Source organism: Vulpes lagopus, chromosome 12 (assembly GCF_018345385.1).
Source record: "Vulpes lagopus strain Blue_001 chromosome 12, ASM1834538v1, whole genome shotgun sequence".
In the NCBI taxonomy this organism is placed as follows: domain Eukaryota; kingdom Metazoa; phylum Chordata; class Mammalia; order Carnivora; family Canidae; genus Vulpes; species Vulpes lagopus.
This window is the reverse complement of record NC_054835.1, coordinates 55,976,627-56,003,235: the sequence shown is the minus strand read 5'-3', so window position 1 is coordinate 56,003,235 and position 26,609 is coordinate 55,976,627. Positions and strand designations below refer to the sequence as shown.

Below are 26,609 nucleotides of genomic sequence, written 5' to 3'. Positions count from 1 at the left end.
CTCCCATCCCACTCAGGAGCTCTGTGAAGGGCCAGGGTCTTGGCTGTCCCCTGAGGCCAATAGGACTGCCTGATTCTGGTTCCACAGGTCCAAACCCCCTCCCCCTCCTACTCCCCATAACACAGTCTCTCGTCAAACTCTGCTCCTCCAGGCAGGCTAGGCAAAAGGTGGACTGGGGAGATAAGAGCGTCGAGGGCTGAGAAAGGGGCCTGCAGACCTTGGAGTTCCTCTCAGCTCCCCAGCCACAGTCTTGTCTAGGCCGAAGAAGGAGGCTAGGCCATGTCCTCTTGCTGCTGAGGAGGAAGAAGGGTCCACCTGGGTAGCCAGACCCTGCCCAAGGGGTCCGGAGGGCAGAAGGACGGAGAGGCCCAGTGTCAGCAGGGGGTTAGCTGGCACACCACACCTGGCACCCACCCAGCCCACACCCACCCTGGAGGGAATTGGGCCGGTCTCGTTGATGCCTTTAGGAGGAGGAAGTTCACCAATTTTGGCCCTGGCCACAGGGCTGTTGCAGGTGGGTCCCCACAAATGTGGGTGCCCTGGGGGTGAGGGAGAGCAATGCTAAGTCCTGGCCCCAGGGTTGCCGCTGAGCTAGGGAGAGCCTGGGCCACAGAGAGATCAGGAGAGATCAGGAATGGGAGGCCAGCTTCTCTGGGCTGAGAGAGTAGAAACTGGCTTAGAATTGATGAGAAACCGGGTCCTAGTGTGACAATAGGAACAGTGGTATCAATAGTAACAATACAGCTGCCAGCAGTTAGCTGGAGCCAGGTGCCCTCTAAGGGGCTTCTTACAAGAAGCAGGGCCTAGCATGACTCCCATTTACAGAGGAGGAAGCGGAAGCTCAGGGAGGTTGCAGGATTTGTCCAAGGCCACACAGAGAGCAGGACCAGGATCTGAACTTAGGTCCTCTGGCTGTCGGCCCCCACGGCTTAAGATAATAGCCCCACTAGTTAACACCGGGGTGGTGCAGCCCTTCGCAGCTTCTGTCTGCTGCATCCCACTGCCAACCACGTGAGAAGGCCAGGCAGGCTTTGCTACTTTGCAAATTAAGCACAGGCTCGCAGGGGCTAGAGCCTGGCCCCGCCAAATCTCCAGATCCTGAGCGCCTTCCTCTCCTGCTGCAGGCGCCTGGTGTGAGCCAAGGTTTCGTCTGGGGGCCAGAGACCAGGTGAGTTTCCACTGGGTGGGCCTTAAGGGAGATTCCTAGGACTCCTCCAGACACCCGGGCCACCCACACAGGCACCCAGAGAGGGCCTCTGCCAGGGACCAGCACTGGCGCCCCGGGCGGGCGGGGAAGTTGAGCAAGACTGGGCCCAGGAGGGCGCCTCCACCCCCGGGAGGATGAGGAGGAGGAGGAGGCCCGAGATCAGAGGCTTCCCGGAGGCGGGAGCTGCCCCAGGATTTGGAGTAATCGAGATGCTCCAAATGTGTTTCAAGGAAAAGGTAAGGGGCTAAAGTTGGAGGAACAGGCCCACTTGGCCTTAGAGTGAGGGCGCTGGAGGGACGGGTGGGTGGGAGGTGGTCGAGGTGGGAGTGCGGGGACTTTTCTCGGGGCGGGGATGGGGGTGGAGGTGGTGACGTGATGGCAGGTCAGACCTAGATCATGCGCTTTGTCGGGGGAGGAGAGGCCGGCGCCCGGAAGAGACCAGCTCGGGCGGAAAACAGGGCTCGGCCCAGGCGGGGACCCCCACCCCAGGGGGCGGAGCACCCAGCGACCGGAGCAAGTCACCGGCGCCGCGGGGCTGGCCGCAGCGTCTCGCAGTGACCTGAGCCCGGGCCCGGCCTCCCGGGCCGCGGCCCCGCCCCTCTCAGGCCCCGCCCCCTTGGCGCTCGGCCCCGCCCCTCCAAGGCCCCGCCCCATCCTAGGCTCCGGGGCGCCCGTCCGAGGCCCCGCCCCCGTGGCGCACGGCCCCGCCCGTCCGAGGCCCCGCCCCATCCCAGGCTCCGGGGCGCCCGTTCCAGGCCCCGCCCCCGTGGCGCCCGGCCCCGCCCCCTCCCAGGCCCCGCCCCCGCCGCCCGCGCGCAGGTAGGGAAGAGGCGGAGCGCCGGGGCCCGGCCCCCAGGAGCCACCGCCCAGCCGCCGGCCGGCGCCGCTCGGAGCTGCGTCCCGGGGCCGCGGGGCAGCAGGGCCGCAGGGAGGTGAGCGCGGGGCGAAGGGCGGAGCCGGCACGCGGCGGCCCGGCAGCAGGCGCCTTGGGGGTCCGCGGGGTCGGGCCCGAGCCTCGCCCGGGGCGGCGGTGCACGGTCCCGGGGGGCCGCCCCTGCGCAGCGCTCGGGCCCCACGTGGGCCGCGCCGGAGGCCAGAGTCGGGGCCGCTGGACCGGGTCTGCCGGTCTCCGGGGCTCGGCTGGCACAAGACGCCGAACGGGCCCCTGGGCCACGGGCCGCCGAGGTGGGGGGCACACACTTGGGCAGAAGTTAAGGCCCCGGGAGGGAGCCGGGCCGGGCCGGGGACGGGAGCGCGCCGTCCCGCCTTCCTCCCAGAAGCGCCTGGCACCCAAACCCTCCCCTCCCCTTTCTCCCCCGGGCGAGGTGTGTGCTTTCAGCGTCGCCGGGGTGGGAACAGGTGCGGGGCTGGGTCCCGGCGAGGCCAGGTCGGAGCTCAGAAGCTGGACCCAGGGGTCCTGACTTCTGGACTGAGGGGCTTGGGAAGGTTGGCCCCCTCCGGGGAGCCTTGGGTTGGGTTAGGGGTAGAAGAGGTGCAGTCCCAGGCAGTCCCTCCCTCCCGTCCGGACCGAGGGGAACCCCAGGCCTCCCAGGTCTGGCCCTGCCTAACCGGGTGGAAAGCCTAAGGGGGAAAGCAGAAGGGTTGGAGCTCCTGCGAGGGTGTGTCTGAGGAGGGGAAGGCTCCCCAGTGACCCCACACGTGCCCTGGCTGCTGGTTCCCAAATGGCTAGATTGAGGACCCCATGGTGGTGACATTGGCTGGGAAAAGGATGAGCCCAGCAGCTGTGTTCCTGTCACTCTGTGGGTAGGGTGGAGGGAAGAGGGAGGGGAGAGCGAAACTTGTTTGAGAGCAGCGGTTCTCAAGCAGGGGACTGATTTTTGGTGCCAGGAGATATTTGACCATGTCTGGAGCCATTTTGGTTGTGACAACTCAGGAGAAGGAAGTGAGTGTGGTTGTTGTTGGCATCCAGTGGGGACAGGCCAGGGATGCGGCTAAAACCAGGACAGCATCTCCCCACAAAGAACTCACCCGGCTCAAAATGTCAGCGCCGTGCTGAAGTTCAAAGACCCAGGAGCAGCACCTGCTCCATCAAATTACTTCTCATTGACTTCCCCTGCTTGCCTCAGTTCCCCCCCGGGGTTCAGGGAGGAACAAAATAAACTTCAGTAAGATGAGAGGTGTGAGGGCAGTTATTCCTCTAGCAATAGGATTCCTTTGGTGCCATAAACCTGCCTCGTCCCTGTTCACACCACAGGCTCTGCAGGAAGCAGGTCTGGGTGCTGTGGGGGAGGAGCTGAGTCCCAGGGGCTGGGAACAGGGCTGTCTCACAGCTCAGCCCCGAAGTGCTTCACCCCTACCACAGCCTCCCATACAGGGTGAGCCAGGGCAGCCCTCAAGCTCAAATATCCCCTGGGCAGGTTGGGGAGGAGGAGGGGGAGGCTCTGTTCTCAAAGATTTTCCCAAGGCTGGATTTGGATTGCTGAGACAGGCATGGACGCCTGACACCATGTGACCTGCTGGAATCTTCCCTTCTAAACTGACACCTAAGTCTTCCAGTTATGGACACCAGGAAAATAACATTCAAGGGCTCAGGCTTCTAATTCCTTGTAGCTCCCGGATCTGCTTCTCTCTTGCCAAAAAAAAAGGTGACTGTGGGAAACCAGGGTTAGGCAAGAACCCCCATGGTGAGCCCCACTGCTTGCAAAGGGAGGCACCCCCTGCTCCTGGTGTTAGCCAGGTGCTAGGCCCGGGGGAACCCCAGTACGGACAACTCTGGTTTAAGTGTTGGTCCAATTCTCAGGGGATGGTGGTGGAGGGCTGTTCTAGAAAGGTGAGATGGAATGAAGCAGCTGTCTGTGCCCAGGAGCCCAGGCCACCCACTGCTCCCCCTTCCTGTTTTCTGACAGTGTCCATTGCCCCCATCCTGTTCACTTCTGGACCCTGGCCTCCTGGCCTGGGAACTCTGGCAGGTGGCAGTTTCTGGTTGGTGTTTTTGTTTTTGTTTGCTTTTAAGTTTATTTTTTTAAAGATTTTATTTATTTATTCATGAGAGAGACAGAGGCAGAGACACAGGCAGAGGGAGAAGCAGGCTCCATGCAGGGAGCCTGATGGGGGACTTGATCCTAGGACCCCAGGATCACGATCGGAAGCAAAGGCACACAGATCCTCAACCACTGAGCCACCCAGGTGTCCCTGCTTTTAAGTTTAAAGGGCTGGAGTGGCACTCCCCTCTTTCTGTTGAACCACAAACTGCAACAGTGACTTCTATCTTTAGTGTGTTTCTCATGGTACAAAACCACACTCAAGACTAGCACCAAGCCGGTCAGGAATTAAGCAGCAGAGCCTGATACGGAACCTGGGCCCTGGCTCCCAGGCCCAGCCCTAAAACATTGTGCCTCCCTGCTGGTAAGCCACCAGCTGGCTCCTGTCTGGTTGGCTCATTTGCGCACCGTGGCTGTATGTGGTGTGAGACACACACACTGCCTGAGCGGGGACCTCTGTTCCTCTCAGAGGAGGGATTAATCACACCGCAGATACATCACGGAGGCCGCTGGGGTCTGAGGCTGGCTCTTCGTCAGTGGTGATGTTTTTACTGGTGGCCACAGCTCTTCATAGGGTTTCTGTCAACTTGCCATAAACCATGTCAGATGGAACAGCAGGTAAGAGCAGGAAGGAGTCAAGGGGGCGTGTCTGTGCATGCAGGTACCTGTTCCTGTCCAGGTGACTTGAATGAGGGTGCCTGGCTGGCTCAGTTGGGAGGGCATGGGACTCAATCTTGGGGTCATAAGTTTGAGCCCCACATTGGGTGTACCGACTACTTAAATAAGACTTAAAAGCAAAACAGAACAAAAACAGGTGACTTGAATGAGCTACCTGGCACTTCTCTTTGGTTCAGGACGGGCGGTGGCAGGATTGGGGTGGCTCCGGCCTCTCACCTGCCCCGGGGTGCAGCATCTGGGGAGAGGTCCTCTCTGGGCTGCCTCCTCCCTGCCCGCCCCCCCCCCCAGGTCTGTATCACTCACTTTGGAGTAGCTAGCCTTCGGTGTTGTCCCGGCCCCCTGGGGGGATTTCCAGGGTGAGCTCACACATCTGCTCCCAGTTTCCTATCCGGCCGAGCCAAGCTGGGGGAGGACTGACAGCGCCGGCTGGGAGTGCAGGCTAACCTCTCACGTGGTGGCTAGGTTGGGGAGGTGACCAGGATACAGGCTGGAAGGAGTCACCCCACCTGCCCCAGCCCTGGGGGGAAATAAGGCTTTTTCCCACACAGCCCATAAAATCACTGTTGCTTCCCTATGGAAGTTAGAGCTGAGTGTAAAGAAAAATTCATCATCTCATCTTCAGGGAAGTATGAGAGCCACAGTGTCCACATTCCGTCATTGTGTAAACTTATCTGGGGACCCAGACACAAGTCATTTGTTGCCAATTCAAAAGCTGCCAGGGGCCTGTTGTAGGCGTGGGGTGCAGGGGGGTGGTTGGAGCTAAGTGGGCAGCACCCATCAGGGATGCTGGCCAGGACGGTGGGAGGACCTTTGGTGGGTGATTCCCAGCATGGGGAGCCAAGAAGCGAGGCCCAGAAGCTGGCAGCTGCAGTGGCCTCTGAGCTAGTGGGCAGTGGAATGAGGGTCACTTGTAGTCCGTGCCTCGGTCTCCTCGACTGTACCGCGGGGCAGCAGCAGTCCACTGGATGGCTTGCTGTGAGGTGATGCCTGTGAGGTCCTGAGATCAGAGCTGTCAGGGTAATGGCATCGTGGCTGCCGTTAGGAGCGTGTCCGTGTGTCCTTAGCACAGGCTCGTGGTGAGGACGGGGTCCTGCCTCGTGGGTGTTGGGGGGACTAGCTGAGAGCATACTGAGGAAGAGCAGTGCAACAGTTATCTGTCCAGGTGGCTGGTCTGGGGTGGGCGGGGGGGTGGGGAGCTCTGCCCCACGGAGGCTGAGGGGGCTCAGATGTGGGAGTAGAGCCTCAGGCCAGGATCTGCTGGCTTCTCCCAGCCCAGGGTTTTCCCTGTCTGCCTGTACGTGTGTCCTGATGAGGGGTGAGGGGGGTCACGGAGGCAGTGACCCTCAGCTCTGCTCCCTCTGGCCAGACTCTTGGGGCCAGGAACAGGGTAAGCCATTCAGAGCCTTGGTTCTCTCCTGCCTCCCATGTACGCATGGCCCTAGAGCCCGAGCCAAGAGCATCCGAGGTGGTCTCTCCCCTGACATCCAGCAAGAAGCACCTCTTCCGTCTCCAGCCGGCCCTCCCCAGGTCAGGCCTCCGGGATGGCCTCCAGGAGGCCTGGAACAGGAGGTGGGGGACCTCACTGTGGGATGGGGCAAGAGCAGGACTTGGAGCTGAAACCCGGCCTGAGCCCTTGCTCTCACCTTGTCAGATACCGGTGATGAGATATGGACAGCACAGGGTGAGAGAATGTTTGAGAAAGCCCTTTGATAAGCTGAGAAGAAGTAGTGCTGCCTAAGTGCCAGGTGATGTCATTTCTGCCTAGGGGACTGGGAGGAGCTCAGGAGTCTCAGAAGCCCACACCTAAACTCCACCCCCCCAGCACCTTGGTCGCCACCCCACGCCCATTTTTTTTGGCCGCTTTGCCTCACCAGTTCCAGGGTGACAGGAAGCACCACCACCACCCCCTAACAATGGGACTTGGGACAGGTGACTTGACTGGTCTGAGCCTCAGTTTCCCCCAGCTGTCAAATAGAGAGCTGTTACTTCCGGGGCTCTTAGCCCAGATACAGAGACTAAGTGAGCAGCGGTCAGCCAGGAATAGCAGCTACCAGTTAGTGGCCGGTGATTGGGTGCCAGGCCCTGTTCATTCGTAAGCTCATGTCATCTCTGCTGGATCCGCAGGGGTGGGGGCACATCACCCCATTTCACAGTAGAGGAAACCGAGGCTCAGAAGTGGTAACTTGCCCAAAGTCTCCCGGCAGTTAAGTGGCCAAACCAGGTTTTGAGTCCTATCTTTGTTGTCTCCCCCCTTCCCTGCCCCACAGCCCTCCTCACTCCTCAACGAGAGAATCCACGTTGCCCCAAAGAGAGGCGGGGGGCTGCGGTGCGTAGGGATTTACAAAGCCCTGTACCCCCAGTCTGAATGGCCCGAATGGCCCATGTCCAAGTGCCCTGAAGCTCTAGTAGTCACTGGGGCTGGGGCCAACCTCTTTTGGGGAAGCAGCAAGCTCCAGGGCAGGGTTCTGGGAAGTCAGGTTTATTAGCTCTTTAATGACTGTTTACAAGCTGAAAATTGTTTGCCTGGCATGCTCCTTCCCAGCTGTGGGGCCAGCCTGGGCTTTGAGGTGTGAGGGGCACCCAGAGCCCCAGCCTGAGTATCTCAAAATGAGGGACCCAGGGCAACCCAGGGCCTGACTTCTGGCTGGGTGACCTGGGCCGGGTGCTTCCCTCTCCATAAGCTATGGTAAGCCCTTGTGCCTTGGCTGCTTGTGCACCCAGGCTGAGCCCCAGCTAATGGTGACGAAGCCACCTAGATTTCAGATTACTGGGGGGCTACTTAGCATCTTCTGTGTAAACAGAGATGTTAAGTGTCTTGCCGAAGAGGTCACAGCATTTAGGGCTGGACCTAAGACCCTGTCTCCTTCAGCTGGACAGTGGTTGTTTTTTATTATTATTATTATTATTATTATTATTATTATTATTATTATTATTATTATTATTCCTGAGGAACACAGAGAGAGGCAGAGACACAGACAGAGGGAGAAGCAGATCCCTGCAGGGAGCCTGATACAGGACTTGATCCCAGGACCTTAGGATCATGCCCTGAGCCAGAAGCAGACGCTCAACAGCTCAACCGCTGAGCCACCCAGGCACCCTGGACAGTGTTTTTACTGTGTAGAGCTAGGCCACAAGGAGCCGGGTGGAAATTAGGTGGGCCCCACCCTTGCAAGCCCAAGTCAGAGCCTGGCTGTCTGTACTGAGGGTGGGTGTGTCTGGAAACAGCCTGTCACTCCTCAGTGTTGGGGAACTTCCAGCAGGAGTGAAGCAGGCCTCCCCTGCTCCCCAGCCCATGTTGAACCCCATCCTTCCCCTAACCACTGAGCTAGGCCTCTGCCAGTGGCAAGGACCAGGGAAAACCCAGTTCCCAGGGGTGCCCGGTTGGCTCAGTTGAAGGAGCACCTGGCTCTTGATCTCAGGGTTGTGAGTTCCAGCCCCATGTTGGGTACAGACATTACAAAGTAAATAAATAAACTTAGGGGGGGGAACACAACAAAAACCAATTCCCAGTACCTCAGGATCCTAATAGAGGCAAATCCTCTTGCATGTTTGGAGCAAAGCCAGTTTGTACTGAGTTCAGGTCAACTTGGCGCCTGGTGGTGCATGCTCCGTCTCCGGGAGGCCCCCTGTGCCCTGGTGTCTGGCCCAGAAAGGACCAGGGCCTTCTGGACCCCCTGTGCCATTTCTGATTCCTCCCCTTCACGGTGATGCTCAGGGAGCAGCAGAACTGGGACAGAACGTGTCACCTTCCAGAAGAGCCTGGGCTCCCTTTCCTAAGCCACAGGGCACCCCCAGGCTCTGAGAGCTGCTGCTTTCCTGGGGTGTCGAAGGGCACCTGCATCCCTGTTCAGCTGCTGCTGCCTTGCGTGCTTCTATGAGCAGTTTCTGGAGTCCAGAAAGTTTTGGAGGGCCTCTCTGGGAGGGCCCCCAGCAGGGTGGGCTCCAGCACTGTGTCCAGCTGGGGACACCCGGTGGCATTTAGTGCTGCCTGCCAAGGTATATTGCCAGCAGCTGCTACATCCCAGCTCAGCCAGCTTCCTGGACGCAGGGCTCCCCACAGAGGAGGTGTTCACCTCCTGCCCGCCCCACTGATGTGTGATCCTGAGAAAGCCTGATGGTGGTACAAAGGGGTGTTGGGGTGAGCACCACTCCAAGAACCTAATTCCCCCTCCCCACTCCCGTGTGCTCAGACCCTGGACTTGGAGCCCAGCACCCACTTCCCGTGTCTGTGGTCGGCTGTGCCACCCAAGCCGCCCTAACTGGGTCACAGGGAGTCCAGAACCTGGGGTCTGCTGGGGCAAAGCTGGTGGGTGGTTAAGCCCTGAGCCTGTGCCCCTCTCCCCCTTGTTTATCTTCTGAGCTGAGTTCCAGCAAAGCCCAGAAAGGCGTGGGGGGTGGAGACATAGGGGCTCTCGGGGCAAGGACCCTCTAAGTAGGACCTCTCCCTGTGGGAGGGGTGTAAACCCACAGGAGCTTTCAGTTTTCCTCTCCATCGGGGCCAGCTGGGCTAAAGAAGCAATGCAGTCTGTGCTACGGACTTGGGGCTCTGGGGGAGTGGGTGGGTGCAGCCCTGGGGGAGTGGGTGGGTGCAGCCCTGGGGGGTAGGTGCTCGCAGCCCTGGGGCAGTGGGTGCTCACAGCCCTGGGGCAGTGGGTGCTCGTGGCCCTGGGGAGTGGGTGCTCGCAGCCCTGGGGCAGTGGGTGCTTGCGGCCCTGGGGAGTGGGTGCTCGCAGCCCTGGGGCAGTGGGTCCTCCCTGGGAGTGGGGGGCAGCTCCCGGTAACCAGTGAGCAAGTCCGAGCTCGCGGCCTCGAGGGGGCCACCGTACCCCCTTTCCCGCATCCCATCTTCCTGCGTCCTGTCCCGGCCCCCCAGCGTCTTCCCCACTCCTCTGCCCTTTGCTCCGGGCCCCGCTCTTGGCAGCACAGGGAGGTGTTCGGTGAGTCACTGGCCACTGGGACACGGGTAGGCAGACCGGGTTAGGTGACAGCCTTTACATAAGCTGCTCCTTCCGGGTCTCGAGGGGCGCTGAAGCAACTTCCCCGAGGTCAGCAGAACCCCGGGTTTGGCTGGGGGTTACACAGTGGGCGAGGGCCAGCTTCCTCTGCAGCTTTCTAAAAAACGCCCTGGTTTCCAGAAGGCTGCGGGCAGGGACTGTCGGTTTCAGTTTCTGTGGCTGGGAAGCAGGGGAGAGAGGCCACTTCCTTGCTGTCACCCTGTCATCCTGTGATTCATCGGGGGACAGACAGGTTCCCAGCGGCCCCAGGCCGCCTGCCTCCCTTCCCTCCGGACTGCCCATCACCCCTCAGCTCCAAGCCTAGGCCAGGCGGTGCGGCTTTATCTCTTGGCTTCTGGGGACCTGCGCCTGTCTCTGCAGGAGGCCCCCTAACTTCCTGACCGCATCCAGTGATCGGTAGTGGTCTGCGTCTTTCCCCTGCTGGAGGGGATGCTTGTTATCCCTTGTCCCAGGGCCCCTTCCTTCCCTTTGTCCCCACTTCTGGCCACACAGGCTAAGACCTGATGTCAGGAGCCTGTCAGCTTCCGTCTGGAGCTGCAGCTCGCTCCCTGCCCTGGTTCTTGAGGTCCTCAGAGCCTGGGGACTGTGGAGCCAGCCAGCCACCGTCAGCAAGACGACCAGGGAAGCCTCCAGAAGCCTGCTGGCGTGCATCATGGTGCGCAGGTGGGGAGGAGGGAAGGGGCCTGAGCCAGACTCCTGGGCACAGATGGAACTGCGCCTGGGGCAGGTTAGGGGACGGTGGGCCCATGTGGGCTTGGGTGGGGGCCGCCTCCAGCACCCTGCCTGAGCACCACTGCTAGAGCTCTGACACGGGAGGCTCTCTTGCCGAGGCCTTGCCTGCCCTGGCTGTGTCTGTCGGGATAGGGCTTAGCTGGCAGTGCCCAGCCTCCCTTGGGGGGAGACCAGACTCTGGTGGCATCGGTGAGTGCCTTCTGAGTGCATTTCGGTCCCATGTGTGATCCTGGCTGCTGGTAGCTGGGTCACACACCTGGTGGTGGGAGTGCTGGGGGTTATGGAAGTGTCAACCCGTGGTGCTTCGGGATGATTGGAACTCTGCACTTCACTTTTTCTTTGGCTCTGCCCCGCCCCCACCCCACGGCGGACCCCATCCTAAGGCCCAGAGACCCTGGGCTGGGGCTGTGAAGGCCCTTCTGTGGGTAAGGCCCCAATGAGGCCAGGATCCAGCTTGGGCAAGTGGCAGCGGCTTTGCTGGGTGGGGCAGGTGCTCAGATGCTCCCCAAATCCCCCCACCCTGGCCCACAGCCTGGGTGCTGCGGCAGCCCCGGGATCTCAGACAGAGCAGCGGATGTGACTGTGGGCCAGGAGGAAGCCTTGTCCCAGGATGTCACAATTTCCTCTGCAGCGAGCAAGCATTTCTGGGGCGTGAGAGATATGTGTTGGGCGGGGTGCTCCCAGAGCTCCAGCACTTTCTGTCTGGGTTCCTGTATGTCCTAGACTTGGGTTCTGCGCGCCGCGCCCCGCCCCCCCCCGCCCCACACCACCAACTCGACCCTCTGCCCCTCACCACCCCGAAGAAGGAGCAGGGCTTCTGGTACACCTGCCCACCAGTCACCATTTCTGCACAAGTTGGGGGCAGCCTCAGGAGTAGGGGCTGTGGAAAGTGGTGTTTCGTACTAACCGTGTGGGCTTCGTGGGTGTCAAAGCTGGGCCATCACCTTGTCCAACTCCCTTGCTTAATAGAGAAGGAGACTGAGGCGAGGCCAGGGGGTAAAGCTGCCCACAGGCCAGGACTCTGCATTGCCCATGAAGATGGTGAAAATAGCCCTCGGACACCACGCTGCTCTCCGAGGAGGCGCAGCCCCGCCTCTGCTCTCAGGGCCCGGCCACTTTTCCTGGTGGCTCCCAGAAGTGCCCCGGGGCCAGTCCAGTCACCCCAGTCCTACAGCCCGAGGTCATGTCTGCCCTTCTTTCTGTCATGACATCAGCACAGATGCCAGCAACACAGCAGGATCCTAGGCCAGGGGAGCCCAGGCAGGGAGCTATGGCTTCAGGATGGGAGGGAGGGCTGGGGAGTCTGGGCTGTGCTGGGGAGAGGGGACAGGAGGTCCAGTGGGGCTCGTCCTGGGGCAGGATCCGCTCTGGTCACAGAGCCACAGCAGGGCAGAGGGTGCTTCGTGGAGCTGTCCAGAGTGGGCCACTCACTTCCTGGGCTGAGTGCAGGATGGCGGGAGATCATTTTTGTTTGGGGTCCATGTGGACTGACAATCTGCAGCCATGCCTGTCCCCACCATCTCACCTGCCTCCCATCCTGGTAGCCACTGGTAGGAGTTAACTATTCCACCCTGGATGCTGATGGGGTCGGGGACACCTACACACGGGCAGATGTCTGCAGTATGCTGGAGGAGGCAGGTGAGAAAGTGATTGATTTTGTCTGGTGGTGATGGCAGACTTCCTGGAGGAGGTGACATTTCACCTGGCATTGCAGGTGGAGATAGGTGGAGCCTGGTATACCAGGTATAGGGCCTCCAATGAGGAAGTGGGGCCTAAGGGACCTGCAGGGCATGTGGTGTGTCTGGTGGGGGTGGGGACAGGTTCTGAAGGGCACTGGGCGCTTACTCTGGGGAAGTGATTGGCACTGAGTTCCAGAAGGGTCCTCCGTGTTTGGTGACCTCATGCAAGCTTGGACTCGGCAGCTCTACCCTCCCAGCCCTCCTCCACCACCTGCTTGCTTCCCTCCTTGGTGCTGGTTTCTCAGGACAGCACCTGCCTGGTGCCCTCTCACTGCACTCTGGTCCCAGGGGAGACCAGGCTGGAGAACTTTCCGTGCAGGGGCCCCAGGTGTGGCTGTTGTCTTGGAGCTGTGCCCAGAGCAGATGCAAAGTGGCCTCTGAGGGACCTTGTCATGCCCTGAGGTGTGGGGTCAGGACTCCCAGCACTCTGGGCTAGAAGGAAGGATGCCCGAGTCTGTAGGGCAAACCTTGAAGCAGAAAGCGTCCTGGGTCCCCAGTTCTGCCTCAGATCCCCCTCTGGCGCCCCCTCTGCCTGCCCCCAACGCCCCCGAAGTTCCTCTCTCCTGTGGTTGGAAGACTGCCGCTTTGTGAAATCAGAGGGAGGGCGTAGAGCTGTCCCCAGACTCTGGTTTGTCCCATGGCAGCCCCTCAGGCCCTTCTGGGTAGCCCCAGGCCTCTGAGGAACAGAGTTTGCAGAGTACTGTTCAGTAGAACTAAGTCCCGTCCCACCCCCCCACCGCAGACTGGACTCTCCTCTGTCACCCTGATAGAGGGCTGTCCTGCCCCCAGAGTGCCCTAGCTTGGAACAGGGGGCTTCTGTTTCTCGAAGAGACCCAGCTCTTCCCCTTCCTGGCTGTGTGAGCTTGGGCAAGTTACTTAACCCCTCTAAGCTCCCACTTCTACCCACAAAATGGGAGTGATGGGAGATAATCTACTTCGAAAGGTGTTTTGAGGACAAAGTGAGATGATGTCTGTGAAGAGCGAAGCCAGGCCTGGCCCGGCGCACCTAAAGACGTGACCCGTCCTGCCCCCAGCAGCCTTCGGAGTTCTGCTCAATATATTATTTAAAGAGCTAATAAAACAACAATGAAACACTTCTAAATCGTTTGAGCCTTAATATGCCTTGAATATCTGCCTCCCTCTATTGGGAAGGAAATCTTATGTTATGTTAAACGTTTCTCGTGAAGTTATTTTGAAACAGAAAAAAGGTAGGGGCCCGTCCTGATTCGGGGTTCCCAACCCGGAGTGGGGGGGTCTGAGGCTAGAGCCCCTGGCTACGGTGGGTGAGTACCCAGCCCACTGTCACAAGGAGCCCTTACTGCGGGTGGGGAGAACATACCTTTTTTTTTTTTTAAGATCTTTATTTATTTATTAGAGAGATAATTATTTATCTTTATATAATAATAATTATAATTATTTATTAGAGATAGAGAGCACGTGTGCACACAGGAGGGGGGAAGGGGCAGAGGGAGGGGGGAAGCAGGCTCCCCACTGAGCAGGGAGCCCAGGTGGGCTCGATCCCAGGACCCTGAGATCGTGACCTGAGCTGAAGGCAGACGCTCAACCGACTGAGCCACCCAGGCATCCCGAGAAATCTCTTTTTATTTTTTTTTTATTTTTAAAGATTTTATTTATTTATTCATGAGAGACACAGACTGAGAGAGGCAGAGAGACAGGGAGAGGGAGAAGCAGGCTCCATGCAGGGAGCCCGATGTGGGGCTTGATCCTGGGACCCCAGGATCACGCCCTGGGCCAAAGGCAGGCACTAAACCACTGAGCCACCCAGGGATCCCCGAGAACATCTCTCTTAATCCCTCACCCATGAGGCCAGTGGAATTATCCCCATTTTATAGATGCAGAGACTGAAGTCAGGAAGATTGACCGATGCATTCTTCCCAACACACCTGCTTGAGCCTGCCCTTCCTTCCCTACAGGCTGTGTGCACCACAGGAGCTGCCCTGCTTGGGCTGGAAGCGTCTGTCTGGACATCTGTCCACCTCTCCACAGAGGTGAGGCTTGAACCCAGAGCATCTGCATAGAGTAAAGAAGGGACCAGAACATGCTCTGAAGACGTCTTCAACAAGACCCAGGAAGCTGTGAGCTCAGCCCAAACTCTGAAGGTAGGAAGCTGGGTAGCCAGAGGGGTCTGGCTTTGCTTGCTTGTTTATTTTTCAACCAGTACGGACCAGTATTCCTGGGGGCCTGCACTCTGCTGGAGTTGGAGATGCAACAGTGAATAAGGCAGAGAGAGGGAGGTGAGCAGGGTAAAGTGATGGAGAGGCTCGAAGCAGGGCCAGAGGGCTGCATCAGGCAATCAGAGAGGGCTCCTCGGAGGAGGTGGCACTCATGCTGGAACCAGAATGATAGGAAGGAGCTACCTGCTCCGATGTGTGGAGATCTGATGTGGGCATGGAGGGCCGAGCACAGACAGAGGCCTAATGTTGATGGAGCACCTGCCTGAGACATTTTTTTAACAGCTTCGTTGAGTTATAATTCACATTTAGCCCATTTAATCCGCATAAACTACATCCATACAAAGGGTACAGCTCAGTGGTTTGTAGCATATTCACAGGCAGGTGCAACCGTCACCATGCGCAGCTTCAGAACATTTCCGTCACTTCAGAATGAGACCCAGCCTTTAGGTGCTGTCCCTCCCGGGCCCTCAGCGACAGCCGATCCTCCCGTCTCTGTAGAGCTGCCTGTCGCAGCCTTTCGTATGGATGGACTCCTAGAGTACCTGGTCTTTGTGTCCGGCTTCTCTCGATTAGCAGAACATCCTCAAGGTTCACGCACGCGGGACCGTGTTGGCACTTCACTCCTGCTGTGGCTGACTCGTAATCCCATTGGGTGGATGTCCCACGTTCTGTTTATCTGTTTGTCGGTGGCCATTTGGGTTGTTTCCACCTTTTGGCTCCAATGAGCGTGCCACCGTGAACATTCCTGAACAAATTTCTGTGTGCATACATCGCCTGAGTGTGCAGCAATGCGTACTGTCATTTGATGCTCAGGGCGCCTTTCTAGGGGGAGGTCCTTCCCCCATCATAAGGGGAGGACATGGGTGACCTGCGGTCAAGTGCGGGTCCAGCCCAGACCACCAAGCTGCAGTGTGCTTTTGACCATGACCCCTCAGCACCTCCTAGCAGGGCTTAGCAGGTGCTAGACAGTGAGGGTCCTAGAGTGGCCAGGTCAGGGGCAAGGAGGACGCAAATCCCCCCCGGGAGCCCCAGCGGCCCCAGTCAGAGGCTTGGACTTTAAGTGAGAACAGGAGGGGCGCCTGCGTTGCTCAGGGCGCCTGGGTGGCTGAGCGTCTGCCTTTGGCTCAGGGCATGATCCCAGATCCCAGGTCCTGGGATCAAGTTCCGCATCGTGCTCCCTGCATGGAGCCTGCTTCTCCCTCTGCCTGTGTCTCTGCCTCTCGGTGTGTCTCATGAATAAATCAATAAGATCTTTAAAAAATAAGTGAGAACAGGAAATTGTGGGACAGTGTTGGGCAGAGAGTGATGTGGTGTGATTGGTGCTCTTCAAAGGTGACTTCTCTTGCGTGGCAGATGGTTACGAGGGTAGGGGGCTCGAGGGGCAGCAGGTGGAGTGGTCAGGAGGCCGCTGTGATCCTTCAGGTGAGAGGACATGGTGGCTCTGGTGGGCTGTGTATGGAGGGACAGACAGACTTGGGATGCATGTGGCTGCTGTGTCACCCTTCCGTTCCACGTTGGCCCCACATGCCCTTTCCTGGAGGGTTCCTGTGTGACTCTCCCCGGGTCTGCTGCACACACCCAGGGTCGGTACCACCTCGGCAGGCAGACACAGAGTCCCTGGCCTTATACTAGGGGAAGAGAAACCAAACCTGCTCTAGCAGCTTTGAGAAGAGGGGAGGGTATGAAATAGCTAAAGACTTTAGCCAGAAAAAGAACGGAATGAGTGAAGAAGGGAAGAGTGTTGATTCTGGTGGAATCCAAGGGTGGGGGAGGGGGGGGTTGTGAGCAAGTGTAGACAAGCGGTGTAGGCAAGGGTGTTGATTAACACGAGTCCAAAATGCCAAAAACAGCTATCCATCTGGAATTCATTAAATCTTGGTGCATTCCACTCAATGAAACCTTTACAGTCGTCAAGAAAGATAAGAAAGGGGCGCTTGGGTGGCTCAGTTGGTTGGGCATCCGACTCTCAATCTTGGCTCAGGTCTTGATTTCAGGGTGGTAAGTTCAGGCCCTATGCTGGGCGTGGAGCCTACTTTAAAAAAAAAAAAAAGGTAGCTCTGTCTGTATGCGCTGATGGGGCCAGATGTGCATGCTATGGAAGAAAACGTGTGATGTGAGGGTAAAATTTTAAGTACGTGTGTCCTTTTCTAGGTGCCAAGAGGTCTTTCCTACAAGACAGGGTGGCAGGCAGATTATGAGTTTACTTTATAATCACTTTATCATCATCTGAGTCTTTTTTGTCTTTGCAGTGAGCATATGCCACTTTTTATCTTTGGGATTAACATTTTTCCTCCAAGAAAAGAAAAAATGTACCAAACAGGTGGCAGTTTCAGTTACCTTTGAAAAAGGAACCAGGCCGCCCCGGGGACAGGAACCAGCTTGGTGGCTTTCCCATCTATCTGGCAATGAGGCTGAGCCACCACTTCCTCGCTAGAAACCCAGGGATGGCTACCCAGAGAGCCACCCTTCCCTGCACAGCTGGGGACCTCCTGATTGTGGCTAGGGCACCAGGTTGCCCTGGAGCCTTCTCATCTTCCACCAAGCCCTGCCCCAAGGTCAAAGGCAGGGCTCCTGGGCCCAAGCAGCTACCTTCTGGCCCCAGGCCTACCTTGACCAGACTGACAAGGCAGCCCAGGTCTCTGCCCCTCTGTCCTTTGCCCTCAGGCTCCTCTCTGGCTGCGGTCCTTGCCTGAAGCAGAGACCCCCCCCCCCAATGGAAGGAGGTAGAAAGGTGGGGATTTCCCAGGCCCCTGCTGGCCTGGAATGCAAACAAAGGACAGAAATAGAACCACTTGTGATACCCCACCCAGTTCAGGTTCAGTCTCTCTCATGCTGCTTAGACTCTAGAATTAGATTTGACCAACTTTCTGCAGGTTGTTCTCAGCCTGGGCTGCCCGCCCTGGCACCTGGGTGTCCCCAGGTCCCCTTCTGTCTTCCCACCTATCGACACACTCGTGCCCCCTCTCCCGGTCTCCATCCCAGCCGGCCCACCATGGACTCCACTGACAAGAATGGCGAGAGCGTCTCCTCCGTGTCCAGCAGCCGCCTGCAGAGCCGGAAGCCGCCCAACCTGTCCATCACCATCCCACCACCCGAGGCCTCGGCCCCTGGCGAGCAGGCCAGCATGCTGCCCCAGGTAAGGGGGCAGCCTGGAGGCTCACTGCCCTGCCACAAGCGACAGCTGTGCCCACACGACCAGAGGAGGCCCCTTCTGCCTGTGTCACCCCTAATTTAGCTCATGCCCCCTCCTCCCTGGCCCCAGACGTCACGGAGTGGGCTCTGGGCGCAGGAGCTGCGTCTCCCGGTGGTCAGTGGAAGCCTCGAGAAAGGCTCCTGGTTCCAGCAGGACCAGCTCTTTCCATTTCCCGCCCGGGCCAGCCACCCCCAGCCCGAGGAGCCCCGCACCCTGGGCATCAGCAGCCTGACCCCGCAGTGCCCGGCTCCCGTGGAAGATGGAAATGAAGATAGGCTGGACCGAGGCTCCATAAAGGGCTTATTGAGAACAGCCTTGAAACAGTGTCCTGGGGCATAAAAGGGGTGCTGTGTTGGTGCCACCCACTCGCCCTGGGGGCTCTTTTGCATGCAGGGAGCCAGCAGGGAGCACTGGGTAGGGAGTTAGGAAATCATGCTAGGGTTCATCGAAGAGTGTAAAGAATGGTGACTTTACACTCGGAAGGAAAGCGGCTCAGGTGTCTAAATTGGGGGTGAGGTGCGTTCTCGGGGTTCTCACATAGGGAGCTGAAGAGGAGAGAGCCCGGGATCTGGGCTTCACCAAGCCCCAGCCTGTCCTCCCACCCCACCACCCACAGAGGCCCAGGAACCCGGCCTACATGAAGAGCGTCAGCCTCCAGGAGCAGCGGGGACGATGGCAGGAGGGCAGCTCGGAGAAGCGCCCTGGCTTCCGCCGCCAGGCCTCCTTGTCCCAGAGTATTCGCAAGTGAGCACCTTCCCACCACCCCCCTGCCCCTACCAGCAGCCCCATGGACCTTGGCTGGGCGTGGCCACCCGGGTCCCCTTCCTAGAAGGGGTGGGCAAGCCTTTGTGAGCAGCACCCCTGACAGAGCTGGAACATGCATGTTACAGGGGGGAAACTGAGGCCCAACAGGGACCCGTGCCATGTAAAGTCACAGTGCGGAGGCTGGGGTGGGGGGGTTCAGGGAGTGGGGATGTGGGGTGGCACTGGCCCTCAGGGTGCCCCCCAGACCCTGCCCAGCCCAGCTCCGGCTCTGGACTCTGTTCCACCCTATCATGTGGTCACTGGGTACCAACCCGGGGGCAAAACGGGGAGCCGACCCGCTGCACGCACCTGTGCCCTGTCGCCTCCCGTCACTTCCCCTGCACACACCTCCCGTCACCCCCGTATGTGCCCTGTCCCGCCACCGTTGTCGTCACCTTCATGATGCCTTCACAGCCACCCTGTCCGTCTGCTCCCGCAGGGGCACCGCCCAGTGGTTCGGGGTCAGCGGCGACTGGGAGGCCAAGCGGCAGCACTGGCAGCGCAGAAGCTTGCATCACTGCAGCGTGCGCTATGGCCGACTCAAGGCGTCGTGCCAGCGGGACCTGGAGCTCCCCAGCCAGGAGGTGCCTTCCTTCCAGGGCACCGAGTCTCCCAAACCCTGCAAGATGCCCAAGGTGGGCCCCCTTGGGGTCGCCAGGGGTGGGCCTTGGCACTGGGGAGCCCCCCCCGGATCAGCTCTGCTCACTACCTCCCTCCCTCCCAGATCGTCGACCCACTGGCCCGCGGCCGGGCATTCCGCCACCCGGATGAGGTGGACAGGCCCCATGCCCCACACCCGCCGCTGACCCCGGGGGTCCTGTCCCTCACCTCCTTCACCAGTGTCCGCTCTGGCCACCTGCCCCGCCGCAAGAGGATGTCCGTGGCCCACATGAGCTTTCAGGCTGCTGCTGCCCTCCTCAAGGTGACGATCCCTCCCCGCCTCTGCCCTGCCCCCATGGTGTCCCCCTCCCCTCCGCAAAGCATCCCCCTAAGAGCGCACCAGGTACGTCCTTCCTTCCATGCTCAGGGCAGTGGGTGCACCAAGTTCCCTGGCAGGAAGAGGGCCCTGCAGCTCGGGAGCCTGGCCATGGCCTCCCAGCCCCGGTGCTCCATAGCTGGGGAAGCCGGTGCAGGCACCACCCTTTGCCCAAGTTCACAGCGCCTAGGATGTGCTGAGTGCGTCGCTGCCCTGCAAGAGCCCCCAGCCTGGAGGGCACATGTGACACTATTCGGTGTGATGACTGCTAGGGCCTCTGCGAGAGGGGCTGATGTCAGGACAGGCACTCGGGCTGAGCCCAGAAAAATAAGGAGAAGCTCCCCAGGGAAGGAAGGAAGGAAAGGAATGGTGTCCTCAGCCAAGGGAAGGGCCCCTGCGAAGGCCTGGAGGGGCAGCGTGTGGTCAGATGTGGTTTTAACAAGGGGTGCTCCTAGGAGGGGGTGGCAGCAGGTTGGGGTCAAAGAGGCAGATGGGCCTGGCATGCTGTGCCAGGGAGCTGTGTCTGGGGAACGTGGCCCGAGTTTGGGGAGGAAGGGTGCAGAATGAGTGGTGGCAAGCTCGCTGCCCAAGCCAGAGGGCAGGAAGTCAGCAGGGAGAGGATAACCGCAAATCTTGGAGAGACCGATGGCTTTGGGGCTACAGAAGCTTCCTGGCCTTCCTTGCCTTCTCCTGCAGACACTGTGCTCTGGGTAGGGTCCCATCTCCCAAGGCTTGACAGTTCCTTCAGAGGAGGGAGCGGTGCTGACACCTGACCTAGACCTGATGCCCCTGCCTCTGCCCTGTCACAGGGACGCTCTGTGCTGGATGCCACGGGACAGCGGTGCCGGGTGGTCAAACGCAGCTTTGCCTACCCCAGCTTCCTGGAGGAGGACGTGGTCGATGGGGCAGACACATTTGACTCCTCGTTTTTTAGTAAGGCAAGCATGGGGTGTGGGCCTTGGGACCGGGTATGGGGTGGCCTGGGAGTTAGGAGAGATGACCTGGCCTTGATCATCCTGTGCCGGGAGCCCCTGAGAGGTCCAAAGGTCCATTGGTGGGACGGGATGTGCCACATCCTGGAGCTCCTGGGCCCCTGCCCTTCTGTCGACCTGGCAGGACAGGGTGCCGGCCAGGAAAGTCACTGTCAGGGCTGACGGGCACCCGCCTTCCCCTTCCCTTCCACAGAGCCCGTCTAGCTTTGATCTGTCCTTGAATTGAGCTACGGGAGCAGTATTTGGGACAGTGACTCCTCACGCTGTCTTTTTCTGTGTCCCCCGCTCCACCCCACCCCAGGAAGAAATGAGCTCCATGCCCGATGACGTGTTTGAGTCTCCCCCACTCTCTGCCAGCTACTTCCGGGGGATTCCACGCTCGGCCTCCCCAGTCTCCCCCGATGGGGTGCAGATCCCTCTGTGAGTTCTGGGCACCCTTCCTCCGGGTGCAGGGAGATGGCACAGCAGGGAAGGGCTCCCCAGACTGCCAGGTCCCCCTTCTGGGATGTGTGGGAGGGGACAGCAGGCTGAGAGCCGTCCCCCACCAGGAAGGAGTATGGCCGAGCCCCCGTCGCTGGGACCAGGCGTGGCAAGCGCATCGCCTCCAAGGTGAAGCACTTCGCCTTCGACCGGAAGAAGCGGCACTACGGCCTGGGCGTGGTGGGCAACTGGCTGAACCGGAGCTACCGCCGCAGCATCAGCAGCACCGTGCAGCGCCAGCTGGAGAGCTTTGACAGCCACCGGTGAGCGGGCCGACAGGCGAGGTGGCCGGGACCGCGGGCTGTGCTCCTCGCTCTCGGGAGCCCCTCGGATATAGACAGGGGAGGGGGGCCGAGAACCACCCCCCCAGGGTTCTAGGAGCTTGCAGACCCCCCGGGACCCCCCTCCTGCAGCACCCCTTATTCCACAGGTGTTTAGTGAGCAGCTCCTGTGGGAGAGGAGAGCAGGGACAAGTCCTCACGGTTACCCTATGAGCATGCATGTCACCTGGAAGGGTCCGCGGGTGCTTGCTGTCTCTTCACCCTCCTTGCTCTCTTGGCCTGTATCCTTAGCCCGGCTCCCAACAGCAGTCAACAAGCATTCATTGAGCACCATCACACAGGCGCTGGAATAGCCCCACTGGGAGGGACAGGGAGGGCAGGATGGGCCAGAGACACAGTTAGAAGCTTTATGAGCGAGGGGACTGTGGGGGAGACCAGAGGGTTGAGGAGGGGTAGTTGTCACAGCATGCAACAGGTAGTGAGCCAATACATCAAACCCAAAATCATAAAAAATGAATAACAAGTGTAGCAAGCGTCCCAGGAGGACAGAGAATGAATGGACGGCTTGGTGGGGGAGGGGTGCCGTCAGCATGGCAGGAGTTAAATGGGTAGAGAGAGATGTGAAGAGCATCTCTGGCAAAGGAAACCCCATGTGCAAAGGCCCTGGGGCTGCACGGATCCTGGTTTGTTCCAGGAGCTGTAAGAGTTGGAGAAGGTGGGCAGGCACAGTAAGGCCTTGCAGCCAGTAGGAGGTGATGTTAGACCTTATTCCAAGGGGAGGAGGAAGCCGTCTAAGGGTTTTAAGCTGAGGGAGAGACACTCAGGGTTACATTTTCAAAGTTACTGTGGTGAATGGTGCGTTGGAGGGGAATAAAGGGGGAGGGGAGAGAGCAAGTGAGAGCTGATAGGGGCTGGGGGTTGAGATGTGGGTTCTTCTCTGCTGACCTGGGGTCCCTGTCCCCAGGCCCTACTTCACCTACTGGCTGACCTTTGTCCACATCATCATCACGCTGCTGGTGATTTGCACGTATGGCATCGCACCTGTGGGCTTTGCCCAGCACGTCACCACCCAGCTGGTAAGTCAGGCTAAGAAAGGGGTGCTCCCCGCTGAGGGTCCCAGCCTCTCCTGAGAGGCGTCAGCATCATCAGCCGTGGAATCCCTCCCATGGCCACACCTGGAGGAGTGCTCAGGGCTCACCATAGCTATACCCCTTGACCCTATCCTGGGGACCCTACCCTGGGATGGGGAAACCCCTGACCCCCCACTCCCTCTCCTGCCCCAGGTGCTCAGAAACAAAGGTGTGTATGAGAGCGTGAAGTACATCCAGCAGGAGAACTTCTGGATTGGCCCCAGCTCGGTGAGGAGCCCAGGGGGATGGGACAGCATCTCAGGATGGGACAGCCCCCGGGCCCTGTCATCCCCTCAGCTGGGCGAGGGGTCAGCTTGCCCAGGGGACTTTCAGGGAAAACTCAACAGAGCGGCTGGTCCGGGCCCAAGCTCACTCTTTTCCCTCCCCCAGATTGATTTAATCCACCTGGGAGCCAAGTTCTCCCCCTGCATCCGGAAGGACCAGCAGATTGAGCAGCTGGTGCTTCGAGAGCGAGACCTAGAGCGAGACTCGGGCTGCTGTGTCCAGAATGACCACTCGGGCTGCATCCAGACCCAGCGGAAGGACTGCTCAGTGAGCCAGGGCCCCCAACCTCACCAGGCCCTCTCCAGTCCTGTGCACCATCTTCACTCACCCTAGCCTAGAGGAGGGGACCTCAAGGACAATGACCATCCCCTCCCTCCTTCTGGCCCCACACACCCCTGTACATGGCCCAGCACAGGGAGCGTGCCAACCTTCCCAGCCCCAGAGAAGCAAAAGAAGTGGCGTTCCCAGGTCTTGGGAATGTCAGCCAGGGTAGAGGTCTGGGAGACGAGCCTGAGCCCCGGGACCAGGGGATGACTTGCTGTCCTGGAGGGTCCCTTGCCCACACTAATGGGGATGGCATTGTCCTACTCACAACCAACCCTCCTCTATCTTCCAGGAGACTTTGGCCACTTTTGTCAAGTGGCAGGATGATACAGGGCCCCCCATGGACAAGTCTGATCTGGGCCAGAAGCGGACATCAGGAGCGGTGTGTCACCAAGACCCCAGGTACCGTCCCAGGTGGCCCACAGCTGGGCTGTGAGAAGGTGGGGTTGAGTGTCCAGTCCGTGCATCCCACAGGGATGTTGGTGGGTGGGTGTGGCAGGCTGGGGGAGGGGGCACAGGCACAGGTCCTCATTCCACCCCACCCCTGCCGAACTCTGCCTCCAGAACCTGTGAGGAGCCAGCCTCGAGCGGTGCCCACATCTGGCCTGATGACATCACCAAGTGGCCAGTGAGTGTCTGGGGTGGAGAGCGGTCTAGGAAAGGCAGGCCGGGTGCCCACTGCGGCGCAGGCCCAAACCAGCATCCGTGTCCCTCCCGCAGATCTGCACGGAGCAGGCCAAGAGCAATCGCACCGGCTTCCTGCACATGGATTGCCAGATCAAGGGCCGGCCGTGCTGCATCAGCACCAAGGGCAGGTCAGCCGGCGCCCCGCCCGGAGCTCCCCGTGCTCCCTGGTCACCACCCACCGCCTGCACTAGCATCCTCCCTCCCCGACTCCAGGAGCTTGCAGGATGAAGGGGAGCTTGCCCCAGAGCTAGGGTCCCCGCAGAGGGGTGCCCCTTTCTGCCCACGGGCAGGTGCCCTCGGGGCCGTGATGTACCCCCTTGCCTCCCTGTCTCCCCAGCTGTGAGATCACCACCCGGGAATACTGTGAATTCATGCACGGCTATTTCCATGAAGAGGCAACACTGTGCTCTCAGGTGAGGCCGGGCCTGCTGGGGCCCTGAGCGTGAGGTGAGCGTGGCAGCCTGCGGGGGCCGGCCTCGTGCTTCCCTCCCGCGGCAGGAATCTGGCTCTGCACACCGCCTCTGCCCCACAGCAGGGCCAGCTGGGTCACAGGTGCTGACCGCCCGTGCTTGCCCTCAGGTGCACTGCTTGGACAAGGTGTGTGGGCTGCTGCCCTTCCTCAACCCCGAGGTCCCGGATCAGTTCTACAGGCTCTGGCTGTCTCTGTTCCTCCACGCTGGGTAAAAGGCCCCTTGCTGCCTGCCCCGCCCACACTATGTGGTGCTTCCCCCCCGCCCCTCCCCTGCACCCCTACCCCTGTCCCCCTGGCTGGCAGCCGAGGGCAGACACGGACCAGCGAATGCCTGACGTGTCCCCCTCCCCAGTGTGGTGCACTGCCTCGTGTCCGTGGTCTTCCAAATGACCATCCTGCGGGACCTGGAGAAGCTGGCCGGCTGGCACCGCATCGCCATCATCTTCATCCTCAGTGGCATCACCGGCAACCTCGCCAGTGCCATCTTCCTCCCGTATCGGGCAGAGGTAGGGCCTCGGGGGATGGGCTGGGAGGGCCAGCTCTGCTGCTTCCCCCCACTTTCCCCGTGGGCCTGCCCGAGGGACTCACGACCCCTCCCCGGCCAGGCTCGACAGCAGGTGCACAGCTAAGCTGTGGGCTTATTGGCTGATCCCCTAATCCCTGGGTGCGAGGGAACAGCGATGCCCCCAAGTCATGCTCAGGCTTCACCTCCAGAAAGACTCTCCCAGACCCCATCCCTCACCTTGTTCCCCTCCTCTGCTTCATTTCTCTTCGTGATTGTGACCCCTGCCTGCCAACCCGCGTGTCACATTATCTGTGGGTTGAACTGTATGAAATCTCCAGTGTGCACCATTCACGACCCACAGAAACAGTGGCAGGTTTTCCATCAGGTCAACCCAACGCCCTTGGCGCGTTCGGTGTCTGTCCGTCCTGCCCTGTGCTGCCCGGAGTAGGCCTGTCTGTCCTGCTTACTGCACGGACCACGCACTGGGCACACAGTCGGTCCTCAGTGTTTGCAGAAAGCGGGGAGGGGGGTGCCACGAGCCCCACTTTGGTCCAGGAGCCTCAGCGTCTGGGCCCCCAGCCCTGGGAGGAGCCCTCCCGTAGGCTGGCTGACCCAGGTCCCGGTGCCCCAGCCGGGCTATGCCCAGGCTTTGCACCCGGCGCCTGGGAGTGACGCTGTCCCCCTCCCCTCCCGGCTCAGGTGGGCCCTGCAGGCTCGCAGTTCGGGCTCCTCGCCTGCCTGTTCGTGGAGCTCTTCCAGAGCTGGCAGCTGCTGGAGCGGCCCTGGAAGGCCTTCTTGAACCTGTCGGCCATCGTGCTCTTCCTCTTCATCTGCGGCCTCCTGCCCTGGATCGACAACATCGCCCACATCTTCGGCTTCCTCAGCGGCCTGCTGCTGGCCTTCGCCTTCCTGCCCTACATCACCTTCGGCACCAGCGACAAGTACCGCAAGCGGGCCCTCATCCTGGTGTCGCTGCTGGTCTTCGCCGGCCTCTTTGCCTCTCTCGTCATCTGGCTCTATGTCTACCCCATCAACTGGCCCTGGATCGAGTACCTCACCTGCTTCCCCTTCACCAGCCGCTTCTGCGAGAAGTACGAGCTGGATCAGGTGCTGCACTGACGCCTGCCCGGCGGGGTTGGGCCCTGCTGCCTGTCTGCAGCATCCCGCCCCCCAGAGACCCGCTGCCAGGGCTCAGGCCCTCCCTCCAGCAGGTGAGGCCCGTGGTGACAGTCATAAAGGAGGGCCCCCTGCCTTCCCGCCACTCCCCTGCCGGCAGGACCCCTGCCTCTGGGTGGCCTTTCATCCTCGGCTTTGCCGATCTGCCCCCACCCCCTCCGGGCCTCTACTCGTGCCCCCACCCCCCGCCCACCACACGTGCCATTACTGTGAGCCTGCCCTCCCTGGGACGTGCCCACGGTTCCCACCAGGCTCCCGCCCCTGCCTCACCACAGCCAGCCCTCCTTCCCCTTCCTCCTCCCCTCCCTGCCCTGTGAGCCGGGACCCCTTATTCAGCAGTGGCCCGGGGAGCCTGTCCTAATGCTCCTGGCCAGACGCATGGGAAAGGCTCTGCCTTGGTCTGGAGCAGAGAAAGAGGAAGGACACACAGCTGGGGAGCTGAGAGCCTTGGCGTGTTTGTCACAAACAGGCTGTCCCCTCCGTCTAGCCTGGCCCTCCCTCGGAGTCAGTGTTCTGTCTTCTGGGGCTGGCTCTGAGGAGGCCGCCCTACCCCATGCGATGGGGGGCCTGCCTGGTGGGGAGGGGGACGGGCCACCTCGAGGACCCTCTCCCAGGGGTTGCCCAAGGCCCAGTCAGGCCCATTTTTTACTGGTTTATATTATGGTTCTAATTTTTTAAAGTAACGCTAACTTTATATGGATGGTGTCTCAAGTGTATTAAATGATATTCTCTAGAA

General features: G+C 60.1%; 1 protein-coding gene across 4 annotated transcripts; it reads left to right on the top strand.

Moving 5' to 3' along the window:
- Positions 1 to 2,043: 2,043 nt before the first annotated feature.
- RHBDF2 (rhomboid 5 homolog 2) lies at positions 2,044 to 26,609 on the top strand. Of its 4 annotated transcripts, none has more exons than XM_041727112.1 (19): positions 2,044 to 2,139; positions 14,308 to 14,493; positions 17,551 to 17,704; positions 18,378 to 18,505; positions 19,005 to 19,200; positions 19,290 to 19,487; positions 20,351 to 20,479; positions 20,835 to 20,953; positions 21,082 to 21,276; positions 22,259 to 22,370; positions 22,578 to 22,652; positions 22,815 to 22,976; positions 23,326 to 23,435; positions 23,598 to 23,661; positions 23,754 to 23,848; positions 24,058 to 24,133; positions 24,300 to 24,400; positions 24,545 to 24,698; positions 25,397 to 26,609. In XM_041727112.1, exons 3-19 carry the CDS (start codon positions 17,561 to 17,563, stop codon positions 25,814 to 25,816), a joined length of 2,478 nt encoding a protein of 825 aa, XP_041583046.1. In that variant the 5' UTR covers positions 2,044 to 2,139; positions 14,308 to 14,493; positions 17,551 to 17,560; the 3' UTR covers positions 25,817 to 26,609. The 4 variants fall into 4 exon arrangements, with proteins under 4 accessions (XP_041583046.1, XP_041583047.1, XP_041583045.1 ...); XM_041727113.1 differs by lacking the exon at positions 2,044 to 2,139 and adding an exon at positions 4,727 to 4,827; XM_041727111.1 differs by lacking the exon at positions 2,044 to 2,139 and adding an exon at positions 9,958 to 10,565.